General features: G+C 42.6%; 4 protein-coding genes across 5 annotated transcripts in view; 2 read left to right on the forward strand and 2 right to left on the reverse strand.

Annotated features, from left to right (window-relative positions):
- The window catches only part of LOC109409873 (GTP-binding protein Di-Ras2), a 539,614-nt gene that overhangs the window by 127,017 nt on the left and 385,926 nt on the right, over positions 1 to 26,671 (reverse strand). The gene's annotated exons all lie outside the window — the stretch shown is intronic.
- Positions 971 to 2,808, reverse strand: LOC134289615 (membrane-bound alkaline phosphatase-like). The gene is made up of 3 exons (XM_062855725.1): positions 2,654 to 2,808; positions 1,438 to 2,597; positions 971 to 1,376 (listed from the first exon to the last, which is right to left on the reverse strand). The coding sequence occupies exons 1-3, from the start codon at positions 2,733 to 2,735 to the stop codon at positions 1,041 to 1,043; spliced, it is 1,578 nt and encodes a 525-aa protein (XP_062711709.1). The 5' UTR covers positions 2,736 to 2,808; the 3' UTR covers positions 971 to 1,040.
- Positions 3,213 to 17,502, forward strand: LOC134289614 (membrane-bound alkaline phosphatase-like). Its single transcript, XM_062855724.1, has 2 exons — positions 3,213 to 4,556; positions 16,950 to 17,502. Exons 1-2 carry the CDS (start codon positions 3,327 to 3,329, stop codon positions 17,385 to 17,387), a joined length of 1,668 nt encoding a protein of 555 aa, XP_062711708.1. The 5' UTR covers positions 3,213 to 3,326; the 3' UTR covers positions 17,388 to 17,502.
- On the forward strand, positions 17,502 to 25,960 carry LOC134289613 (membrane-bound alkaline phosphatase-like). Its single transcript, XM_062855723.1, has 2 exons — positions 17,502 to 18,903; positions 25,403 to 25,960. Exons 1-2 carry the CDS (start codon positions 17,659 to 17,661, stop codon positions 25,841 to 25,843), a joined length of 1,686 nt encoding a protein of 561 aa, XP_062711707.1. The 5' UTR covers positions 17,502 to 17,658; the 3' UTR covers positions 25,844 to 25,960.

The raw sequence follows: 26,671 nt of genomic DNA on the forward strand, positions 1-26,671 counted from the left end.
GAATCCTCTCGAAATTCTCCACAGAATCCTCTCGGGATTCCCCACAGAATCCTCTCGGGATTCTCCACAGAATCCTCTCTGGATTCTCCACAGAATCCTTGTAGGATTCTCTACAAAATTCTCTCGGGATTCTCTACAAAACCCTCCCGGGATTCTCTGCAGAATCCTCTCGAAATTCTCCACAGAATCCTCTCGGGATTCCCCACAGAATCCTCTCGGGTTTCTCCACAGAATCCTCTCGGGATCTCCACAGAATCCTCTCGGGATTCTCCACAGAATCCTCTCGGGATTCTCCACAGAATCCTCTCGGGATTCACCACAGAATCGCTTCGGGATTCTCCACAGAATCCTCTCGGGATTCTTCACAGAATCCTTTCGGGATTCTCCACAGAATACTCTCGGGATTCTCAACAGAATCCTCTCGGAATTCTCCACAGAATCCTCTCGAAATTCTCCACAGAATCCTCTCGGGATTCTCCACAGAATACTCTCGGGATTCTCCACAGAATCCTGTCGGAATTCTCTACATAATCCTCTCGGGATTCTCCACAGAATCCTCTCGGGATTCTCCACAGAATCCTCTCGGAATTTTCGACAGAATCCACTCGAGACTCTCGATAGAATCCTCTCGGGATTCTCCACAGAATCCCCTTGGGATTCTGCACAGAATCCCCTTGGGATTCTGCACAGAATCCTGTCAGGGTTGTCTACAAAATCCTCTCGGGATTCTCCACATAATCTTCTTGGTATTCTCCAAGAATCCTCTTCAGGATTCTCCAAAGAATGCTCTCAGGATTCTCCACAGAATCCTCTCGGGATTCTCCACAGAATCTCCTGGGGATTCTCCACAGAATCGGGATTCCTAACGTAATCCCATCTCCCATCGGGGTTTTTAAACAGCATTATTCAAAAATTTTTAGAGTTTATAAAAATTGAGAGTTAAGATAACCGCTGATCCAACTTACACGCATTGAAACAAAAATCATACATTTTTATTACTCTAGTTAATCTTATTTAACATATCTGTTCCCTGGAGCTTCTCACGCGCAAGCCTTCAACCCATCGCCCAGACACGCCGCGTACGCCATCATGTGCGGAATCACATTCTGTTCGTAGGTCCCGGTGAAGAGATGCGCCCAAGGCCCGGAAGCGTACACGGCCACATCTTCACCGGCATGCGTTTCCGAGTACAGAGGAACAGTGGCCGGAAATCGGAACTCATCACCCGAGGTGTCCAACTCACTGATGTTCCTTCGTCCACCCTTGGCGGCGTCAACATGTTCGTAGAAACCCTTCCCGTTGGCGTACCCTATGGTCATGTACGGGAGTTGATCCTTGCCCGTGCCGGCTACTCCGAAGATGTCCGCTCCACGACTCTGTGAATGAATAAATTTGAATGTGACATGCGATATGTTAAGAAGCTATGGATGAAGTTACCGCGTAACCATTGTAGCTGACACTGTGGGAATGATCTGACGTGACAACGATCAAGGTATCCTCCTCGCTGAACTTGGCCCGGGCAAGTTCTACCGCTTTTGAGAACTCCACAGTTTCGTCCAGAGCATACCGTGCCCAGTTGTCATGATGGCCGTGATCGATTCGACCTCCCTCCACGAACAGAAAAAAACCCTCGGGATTCTTGCTGAGAATGTCCGTGGCCTTATCGACCATTTCCGTCAGCGTCGGTTCTTGAGTCAGACCCTTATGAATTAGTTCCAGATTGTATGGGCAGTGATCTGGTTCGAACAGTCCCAGTAGCCGATCGGTCGTTTTGATGTCTATATTCAGGAGATCTTGCTTGTTCCATACGTAGGTTCGATTCTCGGATCCCTCGGCCAAGTCCTGCCACTCCTGAATGAGATTCCTATTGTCCGTCCGTTTGCCAGGTTTGCCGGTTTCAGGATCCAGGTCTTCATGCAGGAACTCCCTACGGCCACCCCCCAGGATTACCTTCAATCGTCGTCCCACATCTCCGTGAATGAGTTGCTTGGCGATGTCCTCAACCACCTCTGGGTCACATCCATCTTCCGAAACCTTGGCATCATTCTCCCGATGCCGGTTCGAAGTATGAGCGTAGAGTCCGGCAGGCGAAGCGTGCGTTACTCGCGTAGTCGTAACCAGTCCGGCGTCCTTCCCGGCATCCAACGCCCACTTAGCAATGGAGTCAACGTGGGTTGACTTATCCAGTTCAGCTGTGCAGTCGGAACTGGGAACCCGAGCGTTGACTCCGATTGTTTCGTAGTTGGTCTTTACCCCGCCCAGGTAGGCAGTTGCCGTGCAGGCCGAGTCCGGAACTTGGTAGTTGACACAGTAGGTCTTCGTCATCCCCACGTTCGGGAAGTTCGAGAAAGCCAGTTGCTTCTCTTCACCTCCGGCGTAGACACGGGCCATTGCTACCGTGCTGATGGACATGCCATCTCCCAGGAACATGATCACGTTTTTGGCAACTTTTTTGTTCTCCTTGTGGTTGATGAACTTCTGTGCCATTTCCCTGGCGTTGTTTAACCAGTAGTCGATGGATAGTTCTTGATTTGCTAGGGTGGCAAGCGGAGTAGGTTCCGGCTGGAACCTCGGATGATAGGAATCATAGCTGAGTCCTGGATCTGAAAAGAAAGCTACTTATTTAAGAGCAACTATTGAGTTTGCAAACTACCTTTATCTACAGGACCAGCCTGCAATGTGCCAACTAGCCAAAAGCCTATCAGGGCCAGGAACGGTACCTCAGGTAACTGCATTTCTGCATCGACTGACACCTTTCGCAGAGTGACATTACCAATTTGTAAGATTTTACCTCTCGGAATAGATAGCAGATCATCCCAACATTTCGTGGAACCCCTTTTCCAGACGTCCGAAGGTTGTCGGCACTTGAAATCTAATTAGTGGCCAATTGAGCTGCGTCAATGGATGAGAAGTACAAAGTTGCTTTCATTCGGATGTCATTAAATCAAATTTACGTCGTTTCAAAAATAGCACCCTAGCATCAGCCGAGAATCACGCGATTGAAGAGAATCGGTTCTATCCGGCTGCAGCACACGAAGGCGTGTTATCTACCGCCCAATATAAGAACCATCCGTTTCACTGGGAGCAGATATCTCTTATCACGTTGTTCAAGTCTTGCATGTAAGAGACACTCCATTGTCAAGCCTCCATCACGTTATCAGAGAATCATTCATCCCTAATATATTCATCAATGCCCCTCTTCAATAGAGTTGATAAAAGACTTTACCCAAGTCTGTGTTCTGGTTAGTGTGGTTCCAACAACCGGAGCCTTCTCTCATCAACGAGAACCCTCCAAGTTCAAAGTGTGTATAGTGACTGGGTGTGCAATGAGGGCAGTTGGTATAATTTTCGCGACTATTTTGGTTGCCGTCGTTGCGACCAATGAAGTCCATCAAACGTACGACAATGATCATCAGCACCAGCGATCGAGCCCGGCGAGTAGCCGGCAAGCCGTAAACGTCGATCCAGCCGAATTACAGTCCGACTTTTGGCGTCAAACGGCCCAAGAAACGCTCAAAGCCAAACTGCAGGAAGAACCCATCGCCTCCAAGGCCAAGAACGTAATCTACTTCATCGCCGATGGAATGTCCTCGCAAACCATCGCGGCCACCCGGATGTACCTGGGTAACGAGAACAAAATGCTTTCGTTTGAGCAGTTCCCATACCTGGCCACAGCGAAAACTTACTGCGTGAATCGCCAAGTAGCAGACTCGGCCTGCACGGCCACCGCGTACCTCTCCGGCGTCAAAACCAACTACGGAATGATCAACGTTGGTCCGCACGTCCCTCGCTACAACTGCGCCTACAACCGTACGGAATCGGAATTCCTCGGACTGCTCAAGTGGGCCCAGGACTCCGGCATGGCAACGGGCGTAGTCACCAACGCCCGTATAACCCACGCAACTCCCGCCGGAGCTTACGCTAGTGTAGCCAATCGCGACTGGGAAGACGACTCCGCCGTAACGAGCGGAGGCTGCGATGCCACCAAGTATCCGGACGTCGCCCAACAGCTGGTCCACGGAGAGGTCGGCAAAAACCTCAACGTTGCTTTGGGTGGAGGTCGAAGACACTTCGTACCGAAGACACAAATGGACGACGAAAGCGTGGCGGGATATCGTAGCGACGGAAGGAACCTGATCGACGAGTGGAAAGCCGTTCATCCTAACAACGCTGCCTACGTGTGGAACAAGACCGCTCTGCAGTCGATCGACATCGCCAATACCGAGAACGTGCTGGGCCTCTTCGACACTGGTCACATCCAGTTCAATCTGGAGATTGACGAACTGCAGCTTGGAGCAGTGAAACCGAAACTAACGGAGATGGTGGATGCTGCGCTGAAAATGCTGACCAAAAACAAGGACAAAGGTTTCTTCCTGTTCGTGGAAGGGGCACGGATTGATATGGCTCATCACGATTCGAGGCCGCGGCTAGCGCTGGATGAAACGGCGGAGTTTTCACGGGCCATTGAACTGGCACGTGCGGCTACGTCGGTGGAGGATACGTTGATCGTGGTGTCGTCGGATCACGGGCACACGATGACCTACAATGGATATCCGGTGAGTATGTTTTGAGATTAATTGGTTTGGTTTCTTTCACTCACGGTTTAGAGAAGAAACCTGGACACAATAAGTTTACTTTTGGTAATCCCTCTATGGTTGGATTTTTGGTCAGTGTAGATTAAATGTTGAGCGATTCTTTTTCAACCTTTAGTGTTGGGCCTCTCCAGAAAGTGGTTGTGTTTTCGGCTAAGCTGTTTATGCACACGTGAATCTTCTATTCAAACGATCTATAGTTAGTTTTTTTTCACTAGATGGTACTGTATTATAATTGATTTGATTTGATTTTATTGATTGATTGATTTCTGCAAATCTGTGAAAAAAAAATTGAACTCCTGTTGATTCTCCATGGATGCTTCAAGGATTCTTATCAGGTTTCATCTTGTTATTCCTCCCAATAATCTTGTAGGGATTCAGCCCAGAATTACTCCTGGACTTCCACCCGGCATTCCGATCAAGATTGTTCCAGGGATTACACCAAGAATTCTTTCAATGATTTCTACCAGAATTCAGGGGCTTTCCTCGCATTTTCAGAAGGATTCATCTCTAGACTCTTTCATGGTTTAATTCCTAGATTTTTCAGGGGATTTTTTTGGCACCTCTTTAAAGATTTCTTTTAAAATGTCTCCTGGGTTTCCCCGGTATTCCTTTAGGTTTAATTTCCGACATTCTATCAAGGGCTCCTTCCGGGATTCATTCATTGATTTATGACACGTATAATCTAACATGTACAGGGAAGGGCGTCTAAACCAGTGGTGTCTTTGAGGTATTCACTGAAAACCCAGCGCCACAGAAGCTCCTCTACGGACTCTTTAAAAAATCTATCAGAGATTTATTTTGAAATTTTCTCCACTGATCCATGTAGATAAATATTCCACTAGCTTTTCCTCTGGACTTTCTCGAAAGATCATTTAAGGAAATTTTGCAAGCATTGTTTTGGAAATTCCCTAATGAATGTTTTCAAAAATATTTCAGCAATTTCGCAGCAATTATTTGAGAGATACCTCCAAAAACTTATCGCCGGATTCATTGATCTTTAGGAATTATTTCAACGATTCCTTCTAGGGAGTTTAAAAGAAATTCTACAGATTTCTTCAAAAGTTTTTCCACGGTTTCCTTTCAAAGATTCATAGTTTTCTTTAAAATTTAGAAAGTTTAGAGAGATTTAAGGACTCATCAGTTTAAAAACTTTTTTCTGGATTTCTTCCGAAAGCGCTCCGTGTCCTTAGGAAAATCCTTCAGGTATTCAGTTCTCGAAGCCATCCGCAAAATACTTTTGAAAGTTCTTTCTGAACATCTTCCATACATTGGTTCGAAAATTCCTATTGAATTGCCTTTATAGTTTAGTCTAGCGGATCCTTCAGATATCTCCATGAATTCTTGCTTCCATAGGTTTCCTTACAAACTTCTGCATAGATTCAGAAATCCACACAAGAAATATTTCAGATAATTACCCACGGATTACTTCATAAATGTATTCAGGGATTGCTTTAGAAAATGAAAAAAATAGAAACGTGAAAACTTAAGAAAATTTTCCAAAGCTTCCTTATGAAATTCTTTTAAGATTCATATTCCATAAATTTGCCCAAGGATTTCTTTACGAAATCTCCCATGGATTCCTTTCGAAATTGATTGACTCATTTATTCAGATTTTTTTTTCAGAAATTCGATCTTAAAAACTACCAAGGTTTTTTTAGAAACTTCTCCAGTGGATTCTTCAGAAATTCTTGCAATAATGTCTTAAAAAATTCCTCCAGAGCTTCCTCCACATATTTGCTCAAGAATTCTTTAAAATAGATTTCCATAGATTGTTTTATCTTATTCGCTTTTCATTGGTGTTTCTCGGTGATATTGTTTAATTAAAATCGTTATTTGGCTTTTCGTTAAACCTGCTTTTATGTTTCGGTAATCTTCGGAAAATTACCGCCAACCTTTCGTTCTTTGTGTTTTTTTTATTGAGTACTAGCTGTCCCGGCAAACGTCGTACTGCCTGCCTACTGTGTTTTTTGACACACAGCTCCGTAGGGACGTCCCCCGCAAAGTCATTTGTATGGGAGTCCCCCGTTCCAGAGACCGGAGAAGTCCCGCACCAAGCTAAGAACCTTCCCCGGCCCCACAAATATTCACATACAAAATTTCACACCGATCGGTTCAGTAGTTTCCGAATGCATAGCGGTCAGACAGACAGACAGACAGACAGACAGACAGACAGACAGACAGACGGAAATTCATTTTTATATATATAGATTCCACCCCAAAGAACGGAGGTGTGGCGGAAACTTTCTGAAGATGACCGAAAAATAAAAGCAGGCTGAAACGTAAAGCCAAATAGCGAGTTTGCTTAAACGATATCACCGAGAAACATCAATCATAAGCGATCAAGATCAATTAAGTGGTGATCAAAGCCATATTAAAATAGATTGCTTTAGTTTAGAAACTCACCTGGATATTCCCTAAGAAAATCCGTCCGATATTTCTCCAGGGATCCCTTCAGAATTTTCAACAGAAATTTGATGATGATTAACCTGGGCTTGTTAGGGGAATATCTGTAAATAAAAAGAAAATCGCGTTAAGTACTGTTCCTTTGAATTCCACTAAGAATTTGCATCCTTTGACAGATACGTATTTCGACCTCTACTGTAAGGTCGTCTTCAGTGTCTTGTACTTGAGTCGAGTCAAGTACAAGACACTGAAGACGACCTTACAGCTGAGGTCGAAATACGTATCTGTCAAAGGATGCAAATTCTTAGTGGAATTCAAAGGAACAGTACTTAACGCGATTTTCTTTTTTTTTAACAGAAATTTGTTCAGAAAACTCTTTCAAAGATTTTTTCATATATTCTTCCAGTGATTCCATCAGACAATCTTCCACTGATTGCTTCACTATCTGTGTTTCACCACCAGAGATTTGTTCAGGAATGGCTTCAGAGATTCTGTACAAAATCCTCGGAGGAATATGCCCAGGAAATTCTTCAGATATTCTTCAGAGATTCTCGTATTATTATGTTCAGTTGCTGTTGGGAATCGACTGTAATCTTGACTCTATAGATTGACGGCTACGCAGTCTTAGGGTTCAAAAAACGAGTTTTATTATTCACCCGACGTTTCGACACGGGGATAGTGTCTTCCTCAGGGGGAAAAAAAATATTAACGTTTTTGGTCAAATGTTTTGTCTAACTTTAACTGTCTCGTTTTGTGTCGTTTTTGGTACATGCTTACACTTCGAAATCACTTAAACAGTTATGTTCAGTAATTCAGGTAGAAGATCTTATAGAGATTCCTACAGGAGTTTACAGTGATACTTTCAGCATTTTCTTCAGATATTTATGCATTTCAGGAGAACTCTAAGAATTTCTTCGCGAATTCTTAATTTTAGGAATATACTTAGAAATATTTCATTTGTATTATTATAGGAGTTTTTTTAGAAATATCTCAAGAGTTTTTGCCTTACTCGTACACCAAAGTGTACTGGCTCAGAGGCTCAGAGAGTCGAGTCACATATAGCAATCAACTCAGTTCGACGAATAGAGATGATGTCTGTATGTGTGTATGTATGTATGTATGTCTGTGCGCAAAAATAGTTCACTCACTTTTAAGGCATTTCCCATTGGCCGATTTTACGGATTATAGCTCGAACCGAACCGGAAACAAGAGCGTTGTTTGCTATTGAAAATGGTGCGGATCGGTCAAGACGTTCTGGAGTTATGTTCATTTTAGTGATCCGGACCAGCACCGCTGAACTGGTCATATATAAAACTGAACGTTGAAGCGCTGAATTTTTTTTAACTTCAGCATGGTTGCCGAATTTTATGCGGAAATCATCAATAGAAATCACAAAACAACTATGTCGACCAAAGATTCAAGATGGCAACCTAAAATTCAATATGGCAGCCCAAAACTAGAAGAGGCGGCTGTTTTTAGCAGTTTAAGGCTTTAAAACCAAATAATACTTATGGGTATATTTGGTATGGGGAATATATCCAGAATCCAAAAATGGGAACTAGAGTATTCAAGATGGTGGCCTGAAATCCAAGATGGAGGATGCTTTAAGGACAAGGTATTTGGAGTACAGTCAGGTCTTTTTTACGCGGCCGCGTAAATGAAAACTCCATACAAAAAAAAATTAACGTCTTATTTTTGCGTGATTCGTCGAGAAATTGTGAAACTTTTTTATATCCGTTCAACGATTCAAAAAACAACGGTGCTCTAGAAAATTTGAGCTATGTACTCCAAATACCTTGTCCTTAAGGAGTTTTGGGCTCTTAAGCCATGCAATATAGTTATATTTGATATGCAGATGTCCGGCGTCCAAAAGTGGCGACCAGAATATAAAAGATAGCGGACAAAAATCCAAGATAACGGCTCAAAATTCAAGATGGCGGTTGTTTAAAGGAGTTTTAGCCATGCATATGGGTATATTTGGTATACAGACGATATCTGGAGTCCAAAAATAGCAGCGGAATATGCAAAATGACGGCCGAAAATACAAGATGGCGGCCCAAAATTCAAAATGGTAGCAGTTTGTGGGCTAGTGTATTTTAACGATGAACACTGCCATCGTGGGGTCAAATCGACTTTATATGTGGGGCAGTCTCCGTTGGTGGCGTTGAGGCACACTAAATTTTTTAACACACGATTTTGACGTATTTTTGTTCGAGTTTAAACGTCTGTTCTCTGTGGTTTTAGGTTCTAGAACCATGACATATCGGTATATTTGGTATAGAGAAGATATCCAGAATTCAAATAACGACCATAATATGCAAAATAGTGGCCCAAAATCAAAGATTTGAGATGAAAGCTGTTTAAGGAGTTCTAGGTTCTAAAACCATGCAATATGGGTATATTTGCCGTATGGATGCCCGGAAAAGGAGCGACCAACAACCAAGGATGAGATCATTCATTTGCAATAATTTACATTCATTTGCTGTTCACTCGCTTCAGAAATATCGCAGCAAAAATCAATTTATGGAACACTTTTTTTTTTTCATTTTTGTTTTACCTGCAACTTTGTAAAAAAAATATATTAGCGTGTAACAAAAAACTTCCAGCAGCACCAAAATAAACACAACAAATGACGTCACGAACTTTGACAGAAGATGGATCTGCAGCAGGGGTGTATCATCTTTTAAGTCGGTGAAGCAGAGCTGTGAAATATTTCAGTTTTTGTTTTCATTATTCAGTGTGTCATAAAATCAATGATAAAATGATTATTACGTGTATAATTTGATGAAATTTGTGTTCGTGAAAATTGCCGTTTTTGAATGGTAACGAAAACGATACTTAACAACCCATTCGGTCTATCATTCAAACTCTGGATATGATTCCTGGTATCATTAATATCATTCACATAATCATCGGTTTATGATCCATTTTATAATTCCACGAATAATCAGAAAATGATTTACTGTATCACAGCCGTATGATATCGTTTTATTCGGGCATCATTCAAGTTTGCGTCTATTTAATATGAATTTGAACATTTGCAATAATGTTTAAGATGGTGATTGTTTTCTAGAGTTTATGCTCTGAAGCTATGTTATATAGATCTCTTTAATAGATAGGTTGTATTAAGTTTTCTGAATACCGGATATTATGCTAGGGTTTTGGTGCTAGTAGTGGATCACCTACAGAAAAGCCCAAATATAAATGCCTAAATCAACTGATTCCAGGCAACTTTCACCAGGGGGACATCAATTACATTCCTACACAGTAGTTCGTGGCAAAAGGATTGCCCAGTGGGCACAAAGATCGGTATTTTTTTTTTATTCTTAATCACTTAACCTAATTTACAGCTCTATTATCCACTGGGGCACTCCGTGAGCAATTTCAATTTACAGCTGCACTTACAGTTTTGTACAGCGCCTAGATTCTATTCTACTTTATCGAACTGGTTGCCTTTCTGCTGCTTTCACTTTTTCTACTTTATACCTAGTAGAATGATGAGCACAAGGATGATGATGGTTGACGGGCTTGGTGGTCTAGTGGCTACCGCTTCTGACTCGTATGCAGAAGGTCATGGGTTCAATCCCTGGCCCGTCCTTTTCATCCTACTTTGTATCTTTCTATCAACTTTCTCTCACTCTCTCTTCTCTACATATACAGCTCATGTATATTCATATGTTCATAGCCATCGCTAGAACCAGAAACGAATTGAAAAAAGTTGTTTCCCTCCCTTCCAACTTCCACTCACAGCACAGTGTATATATAACGCCTATAAGTTATGCAACCAAAGCGTGCTGTGCCGCTTGACCTTATTCACCTTATTCACCACACAATCTATCACGAACACTATAAATAACCCTATCCATGGATCGCATCACCGACCCAACGGTGACTCCCAGATCTCCCATCCTTTCCGTCTAACAAATACCCCAGTCCGTGCGGGTTGTGGGACGCAGAGTGCTCTCGGTCTCTAGTAGCAACAACCAGTACACTCTAACATTCCTTTCCCTTCCCAGCTGACTATAAGGACTTGGCCGGCGCCGTTATTGATCAAATATGCATGAGCTGCTAAAATTGCACTTTGAGAATAAGTGGAATGTCCCAGCCCCTTATTCAGTTGGATCACAGTGCAACTGGTACCAGTTCAGATCAATCACGGAGGAGCAACCATTGACATGTATAGTCAGAATTGATCGTTTTTTTTTTTTTTGATCGTAGAATGATGAGCACAAGGATGATGATGGATGGCCGTTGTTCCTTTTCAGTCCGATTGAGGGTCCATTATGAGTGGCAGTTCGCCGATGTCCAGGTATCCGGGTACGTTTGAGCCATGGGGCTCAGAAGAGGGTCAGTGTCAGTTGCTCTCGGGGGAAAAGCAACTGACGAAAAATTGCAAGTGCCGGGGCTGGGAATCAAACCCATGACCATCCGCATATTAAGCGAACGTGTGACCAACTACGCCAGCAGAAATTGCTGGAAACTATCACCTACCCCGGGCAATCGGAATGCCAAAGGGGATTAGGCTCTGTGGATCTCATTAGCCGGTTTGTTAAGCTTATCCTAATGAGTCTGCTTTGGATGTCAGTTGTGGTGATTCAGGAACCGCCTAACTGTACTACAGGTTCCAAGAATCACCGCTTTCAGGATGCTGTTCAGGTCCTTCTTCAATTCCAGCTCGTCTAGGGACCTTAGGAGAGATTTAGGGACAACTCCGGTTGCCGAGAGGACAACCAGAACTATATGGACGTCCTCCAAGTGCCACATCTGCTTCAACTCCTCCGCTAGTTCGTGGTACTTAGTTATCTTGCCGGAGAACGTTGATTGGACATTATGATCTAACGGTACAACGATGTCGATGAGGGTTACCCGCTTCATCCTTTTGTCGTAAATCACAATGTCGGGCCGGTTGGCACGAATGATGACGTACGTAATGATCTTGCGATCCCAGTACAGCTTTATGCAACTATTTTCCAAAACCGGGTCTGGCTGGTACTTGTAGTAGGGTACAAATCTGTCGACCAAATTGTGCTTTAAAGCAAGCTGTTGGTGCACAATCTTGGCAACTTCGTTGTGACGATCGAGGTAGGCAGATCCAGCTAACACTTGAACAGCCTGCAACGACATGCTCGATCGTTTCTCCTACTGAATTGCACTTCCTGCAGCGGTCCTCCACGTCTTCGTGCAATATGTACCGCCGATAGTTCTTCGTTGCAATTACCCGGTCCTGGATGGCTACCACGAAACCTTCTGTTTCCGAAGAGAGGTCACCCCGCACCAGCCACGCGTTCGACGCCACCTTATCGATGTGCTCGAGCTCCAGTTGATGGGGATGCGTCTCATGCGACTTCTTCTGCTTCCACGTTACGATCATCTCGTCAACGGTCTTGATGTCGCAGTTCAGCTGGTAATTCTCCTGCGTCAGATGCAGGGCGCTGTAACCATGGTCAGCTTCACATACAGTGCGATACATTTCATGACGGTTCTGGCTTTCTATGAAATATGCCCGCAACTGCTGGATCTGTGAGACACATGGCGCCTGGATATTGGTGACGCCTCTTCCTCCTACTGCGCGTGGCAGGGTGACTCTCTGGATGGACGACTCTGGATGGCACATGCGGTGCTTGGTGAACGCCACTCGTACTGCTCGTTCTAACGCCTCGAGGTCAGTCTTGGTCCACTTTACCACCCCAAAACTGTAGGTCAACAGGGCCACAGCAAACGTGTTGATTGCCTTCACCTTGTTGCCGGCTGACAGAAAGCTCCTCAGAACACAGTTGACACGATGCATGAACTTGTCCTGCAGTTCCTTCTTGATCGCTGTGTGGCGAATACCTCTCAGTTGCAGGAAGCCCAGGTATTTGTACGCTTCGCCTTCAACCATATTCTGAATCTCCTCCTGTTCGTTGACGCGGAAACTGCTGGCGTCCACTACTTGACCCCGGCGAAGATGGACTGACCGACATTTGTATATTCCAAACTCCATCCGGATGTCGTTGCTGAACATCGTCACAAGCTGCAACAGTTGATGCAGCCTCTGTACTGATTCCGCAAACAGCTTCAGGTCGTCCATAAAGACGGTGTGGGTTATTCTTGTACTCCTTCCCCCACTTTTCAGTTGGTAGCCATAGTTGCATTGGTTGAGTGTTCTGCTGAGGGGGTTCATCGCAAGGCAGAACCATAGCGGAATAGAGGTATCGCCTTGAAATATCCCCCTCCTGATGCTGAGAGTTCTGGACCGCAACATAGCTGTTCCGTCGGTAATTTGTAGGGACGTGCTCCACATCCCCATAGCGTGTTGCATCAGCCTGATGACGTTCCCGTCTACCTTGTACAACTACAGTACCTTGAGTAGGTACGAGTGCGGTACTGAGTCGTACGCCTTCTTATAGTCGATGTACGCCATGCTCAGGTTCCTCTGCTTTTCCGTGGCTTGACCCACAATGACTGCATCTATGATGACCTGGTCTTTGCCGCCTTGCGTGTTTTTGCGACACCCTTTTTGTTCCTCGGTCATCACGTTGTTGGCATCGCAATGGGCTTGTATCCTCCTCGCTATTACCGACGACAGCACTTTGTACAAGAATAACGAAGGTAAATATGTGCGTGGATTTTCTGCATACGAACGAAGAAAAACTTCTTCGTTGCACTGCAGTGCACTGTGATGACATTTTATAATCAACAAACGCTTCTTGTGTGCGTTTTGTTTCCTCCCATATCAACCGGTTCGATAGCCGAGTGGTAGCGTGCGAGCCTGGTGATCTCAAAGTTCTTGGTTCGAATCCGGTTGTCAACAGAAACTTTTTTTAATTGTAAATCGGCTCCATGGTAAAATTGAAAACATTATTCTGTTGAATTGAAACGAAACTCAGTCTGCACAAATTTAGCGGCGTTTTGTATTTGACCTTCAGAATAGTAATTTCAACCGCAAGCTGTCTTCCAGTGTAGGCAAATACATAAACTGAATTATTTTGGTCGTCATTCTAAAGCTACATCTATCTTAATTTGAAAGCTTTCTGCTCAATAGTACTATGAACACACGATTTGATTTAGACTGCGAAAAGTTTGACCGATTTTCCGAATAACCACCTTCGGTCAAATCATAATTGTAGAGGTGTGCGCCGATTTGAAATCTGTCGGCGGCGGCGTTTTGCATTTTTTTGGCCGGCGGCGGCGGCGTGATCGGCGTGACGCCGAATGAATTTTCGGCGGCGGCGGCGGCGGCGGCGGCGTAAAACGGCGTGACTATAATTTTAAATTTATGTTAATTCCGTAAACCAATATCAGTGTTTTATTTATTATATTATGCATCATGTTAAAGATGCAATGACATGTTTATAGTTACAGTTCATTTATTTTTTTCATATGTTTTTTGAAAATTTATTGAAATTATTGTTTGTTATGGTAAATCATCAATCAGCTGCCCAAAGGAATTCCCAGTGGAATTTCTAGAGGAACTCGTAGAGGCATTCCTTAAGGTTCACCTAGAGGAATTCCCGGATAAACTTCTAAACGAATCTCCAAAAGCACATCTAAAACAATTCTCTGATGAACGTTTGGGAAAACTCCTGGAAGAATTCCGGAAATAAATCTTAGAAGAACTCTTAGAGAAATTGCCGGACTTCTGGAGGAACTCTTAGAGGAATTTCCTGATGAATTCTTAGCGGAATTACCGGTGGAACTCATAGAAGAATTCTCGGAGGAAATTCCGGGCATTCCTTGTGCAACTCCCAGATATATTTTTAGAGCAATTGTCGTAATTGCTCAGAGGAATTTTCGGAGGAACTTCTAGATAAATTGCAGATAAATTGCCGAAGAAATTCGAAAAGGAATTCAAGGAGGAACTCGTTACCATAGGTATTTATAGATAAGTTCTCGGATGAGCTCTTAATGTATTTCCCGGAAGAATTTCTTGAGGAATTACCAGCCGGATTTCTAGAGCAACTCCCGATGGAATTCCCAAGAAATTCTTAAAGAAATTCCCGGAAGAACTCGTAGAGAAATTCCTGAACTCAGATACTTCTAGAGAAATTTCTGGGAGAACTCCTAGAGGAACGTTCGGAGAAACTCCGGGGGATTTCTTAAAGGAATTCTCGGAGGAAACTCCTGGCATACCCAGTGCAAGTTCTAGAGAAAAACTTATAGTGCAACTTGTAGTGAAATTGCCTGGGGAATTTCTTCCTGGTGAAACTCGTAGTAAAAGTGTTTCCGAAGATATTCGTATTCCCAGAAGTACTCCTAGACGAATTCCCGGAAGAACTTTTAGTAAAATTCACGGTGAAACTCATAGTGTAGTTCTCGGAGAAATCCTAGAGAAAACCCTAGGGAAATTCCCACAGGAACTTCTGGAGGAATGTTCGGAGAAACTTCTGGAAGAATTTCTGGAAGCATTCTTAAAGAAACTCCTTGAAGAATTCCAGGAGGAACTGGTACAGAACATTCCGGAAGAACTCCCGGAAGAATTCCTAGAGGAATTACAAGAGAAACTTCTAGAGGAATTATCAGATATAACTTCTGGTCTTTCCAGTGCAATTTCTATGAGCTCTTAAAGGAATTCCCGTAGAAATTCGTTAAGGAATTCCCGGATGAACCCGTTGAAGAACTCATGAAGGAATTCCCGGAGGTGCTTCTAGAGGAATTACCTGACGATCTCGTAAAGGAATTCCCAGGAAAAACTTGTAGACTTCCAGATGAATGCCTGGATGATCTCCTAAACGAATACCCGGAGTAACTCTTAGAGGGATTTCTAGAGGAAGTACTACAAAAAGTTCCAGTGAAACTTCTGCAGCAATGCCCGAAGAAACTACTGGAGGATGTCACGGAGGAAACGGAAACGCTCGGATTTCCTAAAGGACCTTCTAGAGTTCCCGGAGGAACTCTTAACGGAATTCTTGGCGAAACTGATGGAAGAATCCTGAAAAGAGTTGCTGGAGAATTTACATCTCTTCTGGAGATGGACACGACAATAACATTTTTTTTAACAATCACTAGCATTTTCATCAATCTTCGGAATGCCTAGATTCTTTCTTTAGTCATCAGTTATTTTCAGGAACCCCGGTATCTTTGTGAACTCGATTTAATTCAAAGGATAAACTCTTTCACTTTTTAGAACTGTTATACTACCGTCATACGCATATTTGTCCCATGTTATATGGGAATCCCATATAACATGGGACTACTATGCGTAGAACGGCAGTATAAATTTGAACCAAAAAAAATGGACCACCGCTGAAAACGACCTTAGAAATGCTATGTATGCAGGCAGATGACTCTAATGAATTGCTTGAATTATTGTAATGAAATCAATCAAGAAATAATATAATTTTGCAATGCGTTTTTGAGATCGGCGTAGAAAGTTGGAGTTCGGCGGCGTAAGCGGCGGCGCGCCGAAAAATAATCGGCGGCGGCGGCGTGAACCGAGAATCGGCGGCGGCGCCGGCGTGGCGCGGCGGCGCACACTTCTAATTCCTATGTACCATCAGAAGGCCCGCTCCACCAGACACGTTATCCTCCATTTGGGACATTTGTGCCATAGTATCAAGTAGAAGGTGTGACGGGAATTTAATTCATGCTGTGCCCAAAATAGACGTGGACTGGATGAAAATAGAATTCAATCTTATTATTTTTAGGAAATTGTAATTGCTTCACATTATGTTTCTACATGATATGAAAGCTTATTTATGAATTAGTGATTAAAACCAAAATGGCCTTAAGGCTTTGGGCGAGGCGCAAGAATAAACTCAATCATTATTGGTCGGTGCTTATTATGACGAATGACAAATGAAATTAGAACTAAAATTAGTTTAGCTCTTAAGTTAAGAAAAACATAACAATTACTTTGGTAAAGGATTACCTTGATACAAGATTATTGTAATGCCAGTTAATGTACCCAAAAATGTTTCACAAAGCGTTTTTTACATTTCCATCTATCTTTATTCTATCCATCCATTCCAGAAACGTGGCAATGACATCCTCGGTATCGGCGGCGTCAGCGACGAAGACGGCCTCCCATATACGACCCTGAGCTACGCCAACGGCGAGGGTTACTATACGACGTACAAGCAGGAGAACCCTGCCGAACGGGCAGACATCAGCGGGTACGATTTCACCGACTACCATACGCTGTACATGGCCACGGTTCCGCTGGACTCGGAATCGCACGGTGGTGAGGATGTGGCCGTCTTCGCCAGTGGTCCAATGGGTCACATTTTCCGGGGAAACATGGAGCAGAACGTGCTCCCGGATCTGATTGCTTACGCTGCGCGGATCGGCCAGTACAAGGAGGATGGCGGGCAGGACGGTGAACCAGGATCTGCGCATGCGGTGGCGGTTTGCATCCAGCTGATGGTTGTTTGCGGAATGTCGGCTTTGCTAAGCCAACTGAAGTGGTAGGGTGATAGATTGTTGTTTTTTACTGATTAGGGTAAGGTTGTTTTGCTGTGCAAAGCGGTTGTCGAATTCTTGAGATTGATGTGAATAAATCTTAGATGGAAATGTGTGTCTGACACCCTCAATTGGTTTTTCGTTATCTGAAAAGTCCAATGTCTAGTGAACTCCGCTCGTGGTGCGGTAATCTACGGTTGTAAAGATTAGTCGACAAGGGAAAAGGCGATCAATTGGTGGTTTTAGCACTTAGTAGCGTTTTGTCCGGGGTTAAGGCGAAATGGAGCTGAAAGCGTTAGCTGTGCTTTGCCTGTTGGCCGTTGTGGAAGCTCAAATCTTAGTGGAGAAGAGTGAGCCTGCACCGGAAAAGGACCATTACCACAGTCGGAATCATTTACTAACGAAGTTTGAGAAAAATGCATTCACGGAAGAGGAGACGCACTCGAAATTCTGGGTGGACAGCGCACAGAATACTTTGAACAACAAATTAAACCAGAAGAAATCAACAACGAAAGCCAAGAACGTCATCTTCTTCATCGGCGATGGAATGTCTCCGCAGACTGTGGCGGCTACTCGAGTATACCAAGGCAACGAAAACGAGTACCTATCGTTTGAAAAGTTTCCGTACTTGGGGCAGGCGAAGACCTACTGTGTCAATCGACAGGTACCGGACTCGGCTTGTACCGGTACGGCGTACTTCTCCGGGGTCAAGGTCAACTACGGAATGCTGAACGTGGTGGCGTCGATTCCACGATACACCTGCGACTACGAGAAGAACAACTCCACCGAGCTCGATGGTCTGATGAAGTGGGCCCAGGATGCCGGGAAGGCGACCGGAATTGTGACGAATACTCGTATTACCCATGCCTCACCGGCAGCTAGCTATGCGAAGAGTGCCACTCGCGGATGGGAGAATGATGCCGAAGTTGTCTCCGACAAGTGCGATCCGGAGAAAACAATCGACATTGCTACTCAGATGGTTCACAGCGAAGTACCCAAGAATTACAAGGTGATACTGGGTGGTGGACGCAGAAACTTCCGTCCAACAGACGTCACCGATGAAGAGGGATCAAGAGGCTACAGGACTGACGGAAAGGACCTGATCGAAGAGTGGGCAGCTGTTCATAAAGACATGGGAGTCGCGTCGTACGTGTGGAACCGCGAAGGCTTACTGGGAACCAACTTGGAAAAAACCGACTACCTCCTGGGACTGTTCGAGGCCAGTCACCTGAAGTACAACCTGCAAGTGCAGCAGCAGAACGTCGGGAGCGTGGAACCAACCCTGGCGGAGTTGACAGAGATAGCGATCAAGATGCTGCAGAAGAGCGACGAAGGATACGTGCTGTTCGTCGAAGGTGGGTTGATCGATCTGGCTCATCACGACACACGGGCTCGCATCGCACTGGACGAAACGGTGGAATTCTCGAAGGCAATCGAGCGTGCCAGGAAGCTGACCAGTGAGGAGGATACGTTGGTCGTGGTCAGTTCGGATCATAGCCATGTCATGACCTACAATGGTTACACGGTGAGTAGAAGGAAACTGGTAGATCGTGGTGGGGAATACGGTTCAGAGATGATATAAGAAAGTGGAGATCAGCCCATTTTAAACCAATTGGCTCTAGGATTTCCAAAAGAATTCCCAGAGGAAGTACCAAAGAAATATCCAGAGGAATTCCTAAAGGAATTCACAGAGAAATTCTCAGAAGAATTTCAAGGAATTTCCCAGAGCAATTCGTTGTGGATTTTTCAACCGAATCGCTAGAGCAATTCCTAGAGGGATTCTTGTAGGAATTCCCAGAAAAATACTAACAGGAAATTCCAGAGGATTTCCTACACGAATCTCCAAAGGAATCTTCAAAGGAATTTTCAGAGGAATTCCTTGAAGAATTGACTGAGAAATTTATGAAGAAATTCAAAGGAAATTCTCGTGGGGATTCACAGAAGAACTCCTACTCGGGTTCGGGGAGAAATTCCTAGATAAGTTTTCAGGGGACTTTCTAGAAGAATTTCCTTGAAAAAAATCCAGAGGAATTCCCAGAAGAATTCTTAGAGCAATTATCATAAGAATTTTCAGGGAAATTCTCAGAATAATTTGTAAAGGAATTTCCAGAGCAATTCGAAGAGCATTTCCCAGCAGAACTCCCAGAGAAATTCTTAGCGAAGCTCAAAGAGGAATTCATTGAAGAACTCCAAGAGAAATTCCAAGATGAATTCCAAAAGAAATTCCTAAAAAAGTTCCAAGAGGAAGTTCTTGAGGAATTCCAGGAGAAATTCATAGGTAAATTCCAAGAGCAATTCTAAAATTAATTCTCATAAGAATTTCTGCAGACTTGTCAAGTGAATTCCTAGAGTAATTCCCAGACAAACAAAGAGGAATTCCCGGAGAATTTTCCAGATAAATTCTTAAAGAAATTCTTTAAAAAAATTCTGAAGTAGTTCACGAGAAATTCTTTAACGATTTTCCAGAGGAAATTTCAGAAGAGCTTCAAGAGGAATACCCAGAGAAATTTCTTGAGGAACTCCTAGAGAAATTTCCAGGAGAATTTCCAAAAAAAAAATCAAAGAGGAATTCCCAGAGGAATCTTCAAAATTATTCCTAGAGGAATTCCCAAAGGAAATTTTTATGAGGAATTTCCGCAGAAATTCCCAGAAATTATCCCAGAGGAATTTCCAGAAGAACTATCAGAGCAATCCCCATACGAATTAAGTGAAGAATTCCTATAGGAATTCCCAGACGAATTTTCACAGTTATTATTAGAAGAACTCCCACATAAATTCCAAGATAAATTCCTGGAGGAATTCCTAGAGAAATTCCTAGAAGACTTCCTAGAGAAATTCCTGGAGGAAAACCCAGGAGAAATTCCTAGAGGAATTCTTATGGAAATTCCATGAGGAATTGCTAGAAGAATTTCAAAAAAAAAATCCAATAGAAATCCCAAGAGGAATTCGTAGAGAAATTCCTAGAGGAATTTCAAGAGGAATTCCTAGAGGAATTCCAACAGGAATTCCTAAAGGAATTTATAAAGAAATGAAGAGAAGAATTCGAGGAGAATTCAAAGAGGATTTTTTTAAATCCTAGAGAAATTTCCTGAGAAATTCTTTTAGGAATTCCTAGAGGAACTGCTACAGGAATTCCAAACGGAATTCCTAGAGGAATTCATGGAGAATTTCTAAGAGGAATTTCTAGACGAATTGCTAGAGGAATTCCTAGCGGAATTCTTGGAGGAATTCAAAGAGAAATTCTTAGAGGAATTCCAAGAGGAATTCTTGGAGAAAATTTTAGAGGAATTCCTAGTGAAATTCCTAGAGGAATTACTAGAGGAATTCCTCCTGGAATTCTTTTAGGAATTCCAATAGGAATTGCTAGAAGAGTTGCACGAGAAATTCCTAGAGAAATTCTTAAAGGATTTGCTAGATGGGATTAGCGGAATATCAAGAAGAAATGCTAGAGGAATTACAAGAAGAATTAAATCAGAAAGTCTTAGAGTAATTCCAAGTAAAATTTCTAGAGGAGTTCTAAGAGGAATTGCTAGAGTAATTCCAAGAAGAATTGCTTGAGGAGTTTCAAGAGAAATTTCTAGAGAAATTCTTAGAGAAATTCCTAGACAAAATTCCTAAAGCAATTGCTAGATGGAATTAACGGAATTTCAAGAAGAATTAATAGAGGAATTTCAAGAAGAATTCCTAGAAGAATTAAAAGGGAAAGTCTTGGAGGAATTCCGAGAGAAATTTCTAGAGGAATTCTAAGAGGAATTCCAAGACGAGCTCTTCGATTAATTCCAAGAGGAGTCCAGTGGACTTACTGCACGAATATCAAGAGGAATTCCCAAAGGATTTCCTGGCAGAATTCTCGGAGGAATTCTAAGGGGAATTTCTAGATAAATACAAAGAGAAATTCTTAGAGGAATTCCGTAAGAAATTTCTAAAGGAATTTCAAGAGAAATTGCTAGAAGAATTCCAAGAGGAATTGCTTCAGGAATTCCAAGAGAAATTCTTAGAGAAACTCCAAGAAGAATTCCTAGAGGAATATAAAGAGGAATTCCAAAAGAATTTGCTTGAGGAATTTCAAGAGGCATCCCTAGATATTTTTTAGAGAAATTCCCAGAGGAATTCCTAGAGGGATTCCTAGAGGTACTCCTAGAGGAATTGCTAGAGAAATTCCAAGAGGAATTTAAAGGGGAATTCCAAGAGGAATTCCTAGAGGAATTCCAAGGGGAGTTTAAAGATGAATTCCAAGAGAAATTTCTAGATGAATTCCAAGAGGAATTTCCGGAGAAATTTCGAGAGGAATTCCTGGATACATTCTTAGATTAATCCCAAGTGGAATTCCAAGTGAAATTTTTAGAGGAATTCCTAGAGAAATTCAAAGAGGAATTCCTAAAGAATTTTCTAGAGGAATTCGAGGAGGAATTGCATCAAGAGGAATTGCTTCAAGAATTCCAAGAGGTATTCCTAGAGAAATTCCTAGAGAAATTCCTGGAGAAATTCCTAGAGAAATTTTTAGAGGAATTCCTAAAGAAATTCCTAGAGAAATTCCTAGAAAAATTCCCACAGGAATTCCTAGAGAAATCCCCAGAGGAATTCCCAGAGAAATTCCTAGAGGAATTCCTAGAGAAATTCCCAGAGAAATTCCTAGAGAAATTCCTAGAGGAATTCCTAGAGGAATTCCTAGAGGAATTGCTAAAGGAATTTCTAGGGGAATTCCAAGAGGAATTTCTAGAGGAATTGCATGAGGAATTTAAAGAGGAATTCCAAGAGGAATTCCAAGTGGAATTCCTAGAGAAATTCCGAGAGGAATTTAAAGAGGAATTCCAAGACAAATTTCTAGAGGAGTTCCAAGAGGATTTGCTAGAGAAATTTAAAGAGGAATTCCTGGAGAAATTCTTAAATTAATCCCAAGAGGAATTCCTAGAGAAATTCCTAGCGCAATTTCAAGAGAAAGTCCAAGGGGCTGTCCATAAACCACGTGGTCATGAAGGGGGGGGGGGTTCGGCCAATGAGCATTTTGTATGGACGAATAACAAAAATTGTATGGACTAATGACCACGCAAGGGGGGGGGTTGAGAAGTCACAAAAAAATGACTACGTGGTTTATGGACAGCCCCCTAGAGGAATTCCAAGAGGAATTCCTAGAGAATTTTCTAGAGGAATTCCAAGAGGAATTTCATCAGGAATTACAATTGGAATTGCTTCAGGAATTCCAAGAGGTAGTCCTAAAGAAATTCCTAGAGAAATTCATAGAGAAATTTTTAGAGGAATATCTAGAGAAATTCCTAGAGGAATTCCTAGAGAAATTCCTTGAGAAATTCCTAGAGAAATTCCTAGAGGAATTCCTAGAGAAATTCCTAGAGGAATTCCTAGAAAAATTACTAAAGGAATTCCTAGAGAAATTCCTAGAGGAATTCCAAGAGAAATTCCTAGAGGAATTCCTAGAGAAATTCCTAGAGGAATTCCTAGAGAAATTCCTAGACGAATTCCTAGAGAAATTCCTAGAGGAATTCCTAGAGAAATTCCTAGAGGAATTCCTAGAGAAATTCCTAGAGGAATTCCTAGAGAAATTCCTAGAGGAATTCCTAGAAAAATTGCTAAAGGAATTCCTAGAGAAATTCCTAGAGGAATTCCAAGAGAAATTTCTAGAGGAATTCCTAGAGAAATTCCTAGAGGAATTCCTAGAAAAATTGCTAAAGGAATTCCTAGACAAATTCCTAGAGGAATTCCTAGAGAAATTCCTAGAGGAATTCCAAGAGAAATTCCTAGAGAAATTCCTAGAGAAATTCCTAGAGGAATTCCTAGAGAAATTCCTAGAGGAATTCCTAGAGAAATTCCTAGAGGAATTCCTAGAGAAATTCCTAGAGGAATTCCTAGAGAAATTCCTAGAGGAATTCCTAGAGAAATTCCTAGACGAATTCCTAGAGAAATTCCTACAGGAATTCCTAGAGAAATTCCTAGAGGAATTCCTAGAGAAATTCCTAGACGAATTCCAAGAGAAATTCCTAGAGGAATTCCTATAGAAATTCCTAAAGGAATTTCTAGAGAAATTCCTAGAGGAATTTCTAGAGAAATTCCTAGAGGAATTTCTAGAGAAATTCCTAGAGGAATTCCTAGATAAATTCCTAGAGGAATTCCTACAGAAATGCCTAGAGAAATTCTTAGAGAAATTCCTAGAGAAATTCCTAGAGAAATTCCTAGAGAAATTCCTAGAGAAATTCCTAGAGAAATTCCTAGAGGAATTCCTAGAGGAATTCCAAGAGGAATTTCTAGAGGAATTCCAAGAGGAATTTAAAGAGGAATTCCAGGAAAAAATTCTAAGATTGATCCCAAGAGGAATTCCAAGAGGAATTCCTAGAGGAATTCCAAGAGGAATTAAAAGAGGAATTCCAGGAAAAATTCTAAGATTGATCCCAAGAGGAATTCCTAGAGGAATTCCAAGAGGAATTCCTTGAGCAATTCCAAGAGAAAGTGCTAGAGAAATTCCAAGAGGAATTCCAAGAGGAATTCGTAGAGGAATTTAAAGAGGAATTCCAGGAGAAACTTCTAGAAGAATTCCAAGAGGATTTGCCACGGAAATTTAAAGAGGAATTCCTGGAGAAATTCTTAGATTAATCCCAAGAGGAATTCCTAGAGGAATTCCAAGAGGAATTCCTAGAGCTATTCCAAGAAAAAGTCCTAGAGGAATTCCAAAAGGAATTCCAAGAGGAATTCCTAGAGAAATTCAAAGAGGAATTCCTAGAGAAATTCATAGAGACATTTTTAGAGGAATTCCTTGAGGAATTCCTAGAGGAATTCCTGGAAGAATTCCTAGAGAAATTCTTAGAGGAAGTCCTAGAGAAATTCCCAGAGGAATTCCTAGAGAAACTCCTAGAGGAATTCCCAGAGAAATTCCTAGAGTAATTCCAAGAGGAATTCCTAGATAAATACCCAGAGGAATTCCTAGAGAAATTCCCAGAGGAATTCCTAGAGAAATTCCTAGAGGAATTCCTAGAGAAATTCCTAGAGGAATTCCTTGAGAAATTCCTAGAGGAATTCCTAGAGAAATTCCTAGAGGAATTCCCAGAGAAATTCCTAGAGAAATTCCTAGAGGAATTCCTAGATAAATTCCTAGAGAAATTCCTAGAGAATTCCTAGAGAAATTACTGAAGGGATTCCCAGAGAAATTTCTCGAGAAATTCCTAGAGGAAATCCTAGAGGAATTCCAAGAGGCGTTTAAAGAGGAATTCCAGGAAAAAAATTAAAAAAGATTAATCCCAAGAGGAATTCCTAGAGCAATTTCAAGAGAAAGTCCTAGAGAATTTCCAAGAGAAATTCCAAGAGGAATTCGTAGAGGAATTTAAAGAGGAATTCCAGGAGAAACTTCTAGAGGAATTCCAAATTCCAAATTTAAAGAGGAATTCCTGGAGAAATTCTTAGATCAATTCCAAGAGGAATTCCTAGAGGAATTCCAAGAGGAATTCCTAGATCTATTCCAAGAGAAAGTCTTAGAGGAATTCCAAAAGAATTCCAAGAGGAATTCCCAGAGAAATTCAAAGAGAATTCCTAGAGGATTTTCTAGAGGAATTCCAAGAGGAATTGCATCAGGAATTACAAGAGAAATTGCTTCAAGAATTCCAAGAGGTATTCCTAGAGAAATTCATAGAAAAATTTTTAGAGGAATTCCTAGAGAAATTCCTAGAGGAATTCCTAGAGAATTTCCTAGAGGAATTCCCAGATAAATTCCTAGAGAAATTCGTAGAGAAATTTCTAGAGGAATTCCAAGAGAAATTTCTAGAGGAATTGCTAGAGGAATTCAAAGAGAAAATGCAATAGAAATTCTAAGAAGAATTCCTAGAGCAATGCCTAGAGGAAATCTTAGAGGAATTCTAAGAGCAAGTCCTGAAGAAATTCTCAGAAGTTATTTTTTACATTTCTGAGAATATTCGTAAGCGATCTATCTGAACAACTTCTCTGAATTTCTCTGATTTTCAAACTTTTATTCATTTACAACTCTGCTCCATACCGATCCCATTAATCGCATTCCATCTTCACAGAAACGAGGCCAGGACGTCCTTGGCATAGCGGACATCAGCGACAAAGACGGCCTCCCGTATACCACCCTCAGCTACGCTAACGGCCCTGGGTACGCCGATACGTACCAATCGGGCGACCCTGCCGAACGGATCGACATCACCAACGTCGACTACACTCAGATGAACCAACGCTACCTGGCGACGGCTCCACTCAGCTCGGAAGCCCACGGCGGTGAAGACGTGAACGTCTACAGCTCCGGGCCGCTAGCGCACATCTTCGTCGGAAACTACGAACAGAGCACGCTTCCGCATCTGATGGCCTACGCAGCCGGAATTGGGCAGTACTATGAACCCGCGGATGACAAAGACAAAGACGACGACGGTGGCGCAGCGTCGCTATCCTCCTGTCTGGCACTGCTGTTGGCTGCCGTGGCGGTAGCAGTGGCGATAGGGCGCCATTAGGATTCACCCTGTAGATAAGAACAATGTCTCATGTGATAGGTGGTACAAGGTGTACAGTACACATTAATCGTTTTCGTAAAGTACCAATAAACCAATAAAGCGTTAATTTATAGATAACATTGATCGGGTGCTTCCAGCAAACGGTTTTGCCGGTTATCAGCAGCGGCGGAAGAACACCGCTCACCACACAGTGCTCTTCAATAACTTGTCATTCGGGTGATAATGGCTAATTGTGAAGTGCTTTATTTATCATTGCGCATTTTCGGTAGACAGCATACACATGTACCAATCGTGTTGCTGGCTACATGGGGAAGTGGGGATCAAGCAAAAATAAACAACGTGCTCTCAATGCAGTGGCGTGGCTGGGAAACTTTTTTGGGTCTGGTAATGATGGTTCGAGTCGAGATTCCAGATAAATATTCTAGTAAGTCGTTTATATGGAGTATGTAATGCTTAGCTTAACTTAAACTGGCGGTACATTACTTTGTTACTTTCAGTCCTGAGTACCCATGGTGCTGCAGAACTGCCTCTGGGTCGGCCTCTGCTGCGATGTCCTGGTGGGTTCCAATCTAACGCTTGCTTGCAGTTTTCGTTTCCGCCCCTGCGTAGAGTGTGACCGACCCACCTCCACTTTCGCTCCCGAATTTCTGTCGCTATCGGCTTTTGATGGCATCGACGATGGAGCTCCACGTTGGAGATCCAATTGTGAGGCCGCAGCAGGCATCTGTTGATGGAGGACCTGCAGCTGTTGAGTGTTCTCCACTGATACACACCAGGCTTTACTGGCGTATAGCAGCAAAGATTTCACGTTCAAGTTCAACATTCGGA

This window comes from Aedes albopictus, chromosome 3 (genome assembly GCF_035046485.1).
Source record: "Aedes albopictus strain Foshan chromosome 3, AalbF5, whole genome shotgun sequence".
NCBI classification, from domain to species: Eukaryota; Metazoa; Arthropoda; class Insecta; order Diptera; family Culicidae; genus Aedes; species Aedes albopictus.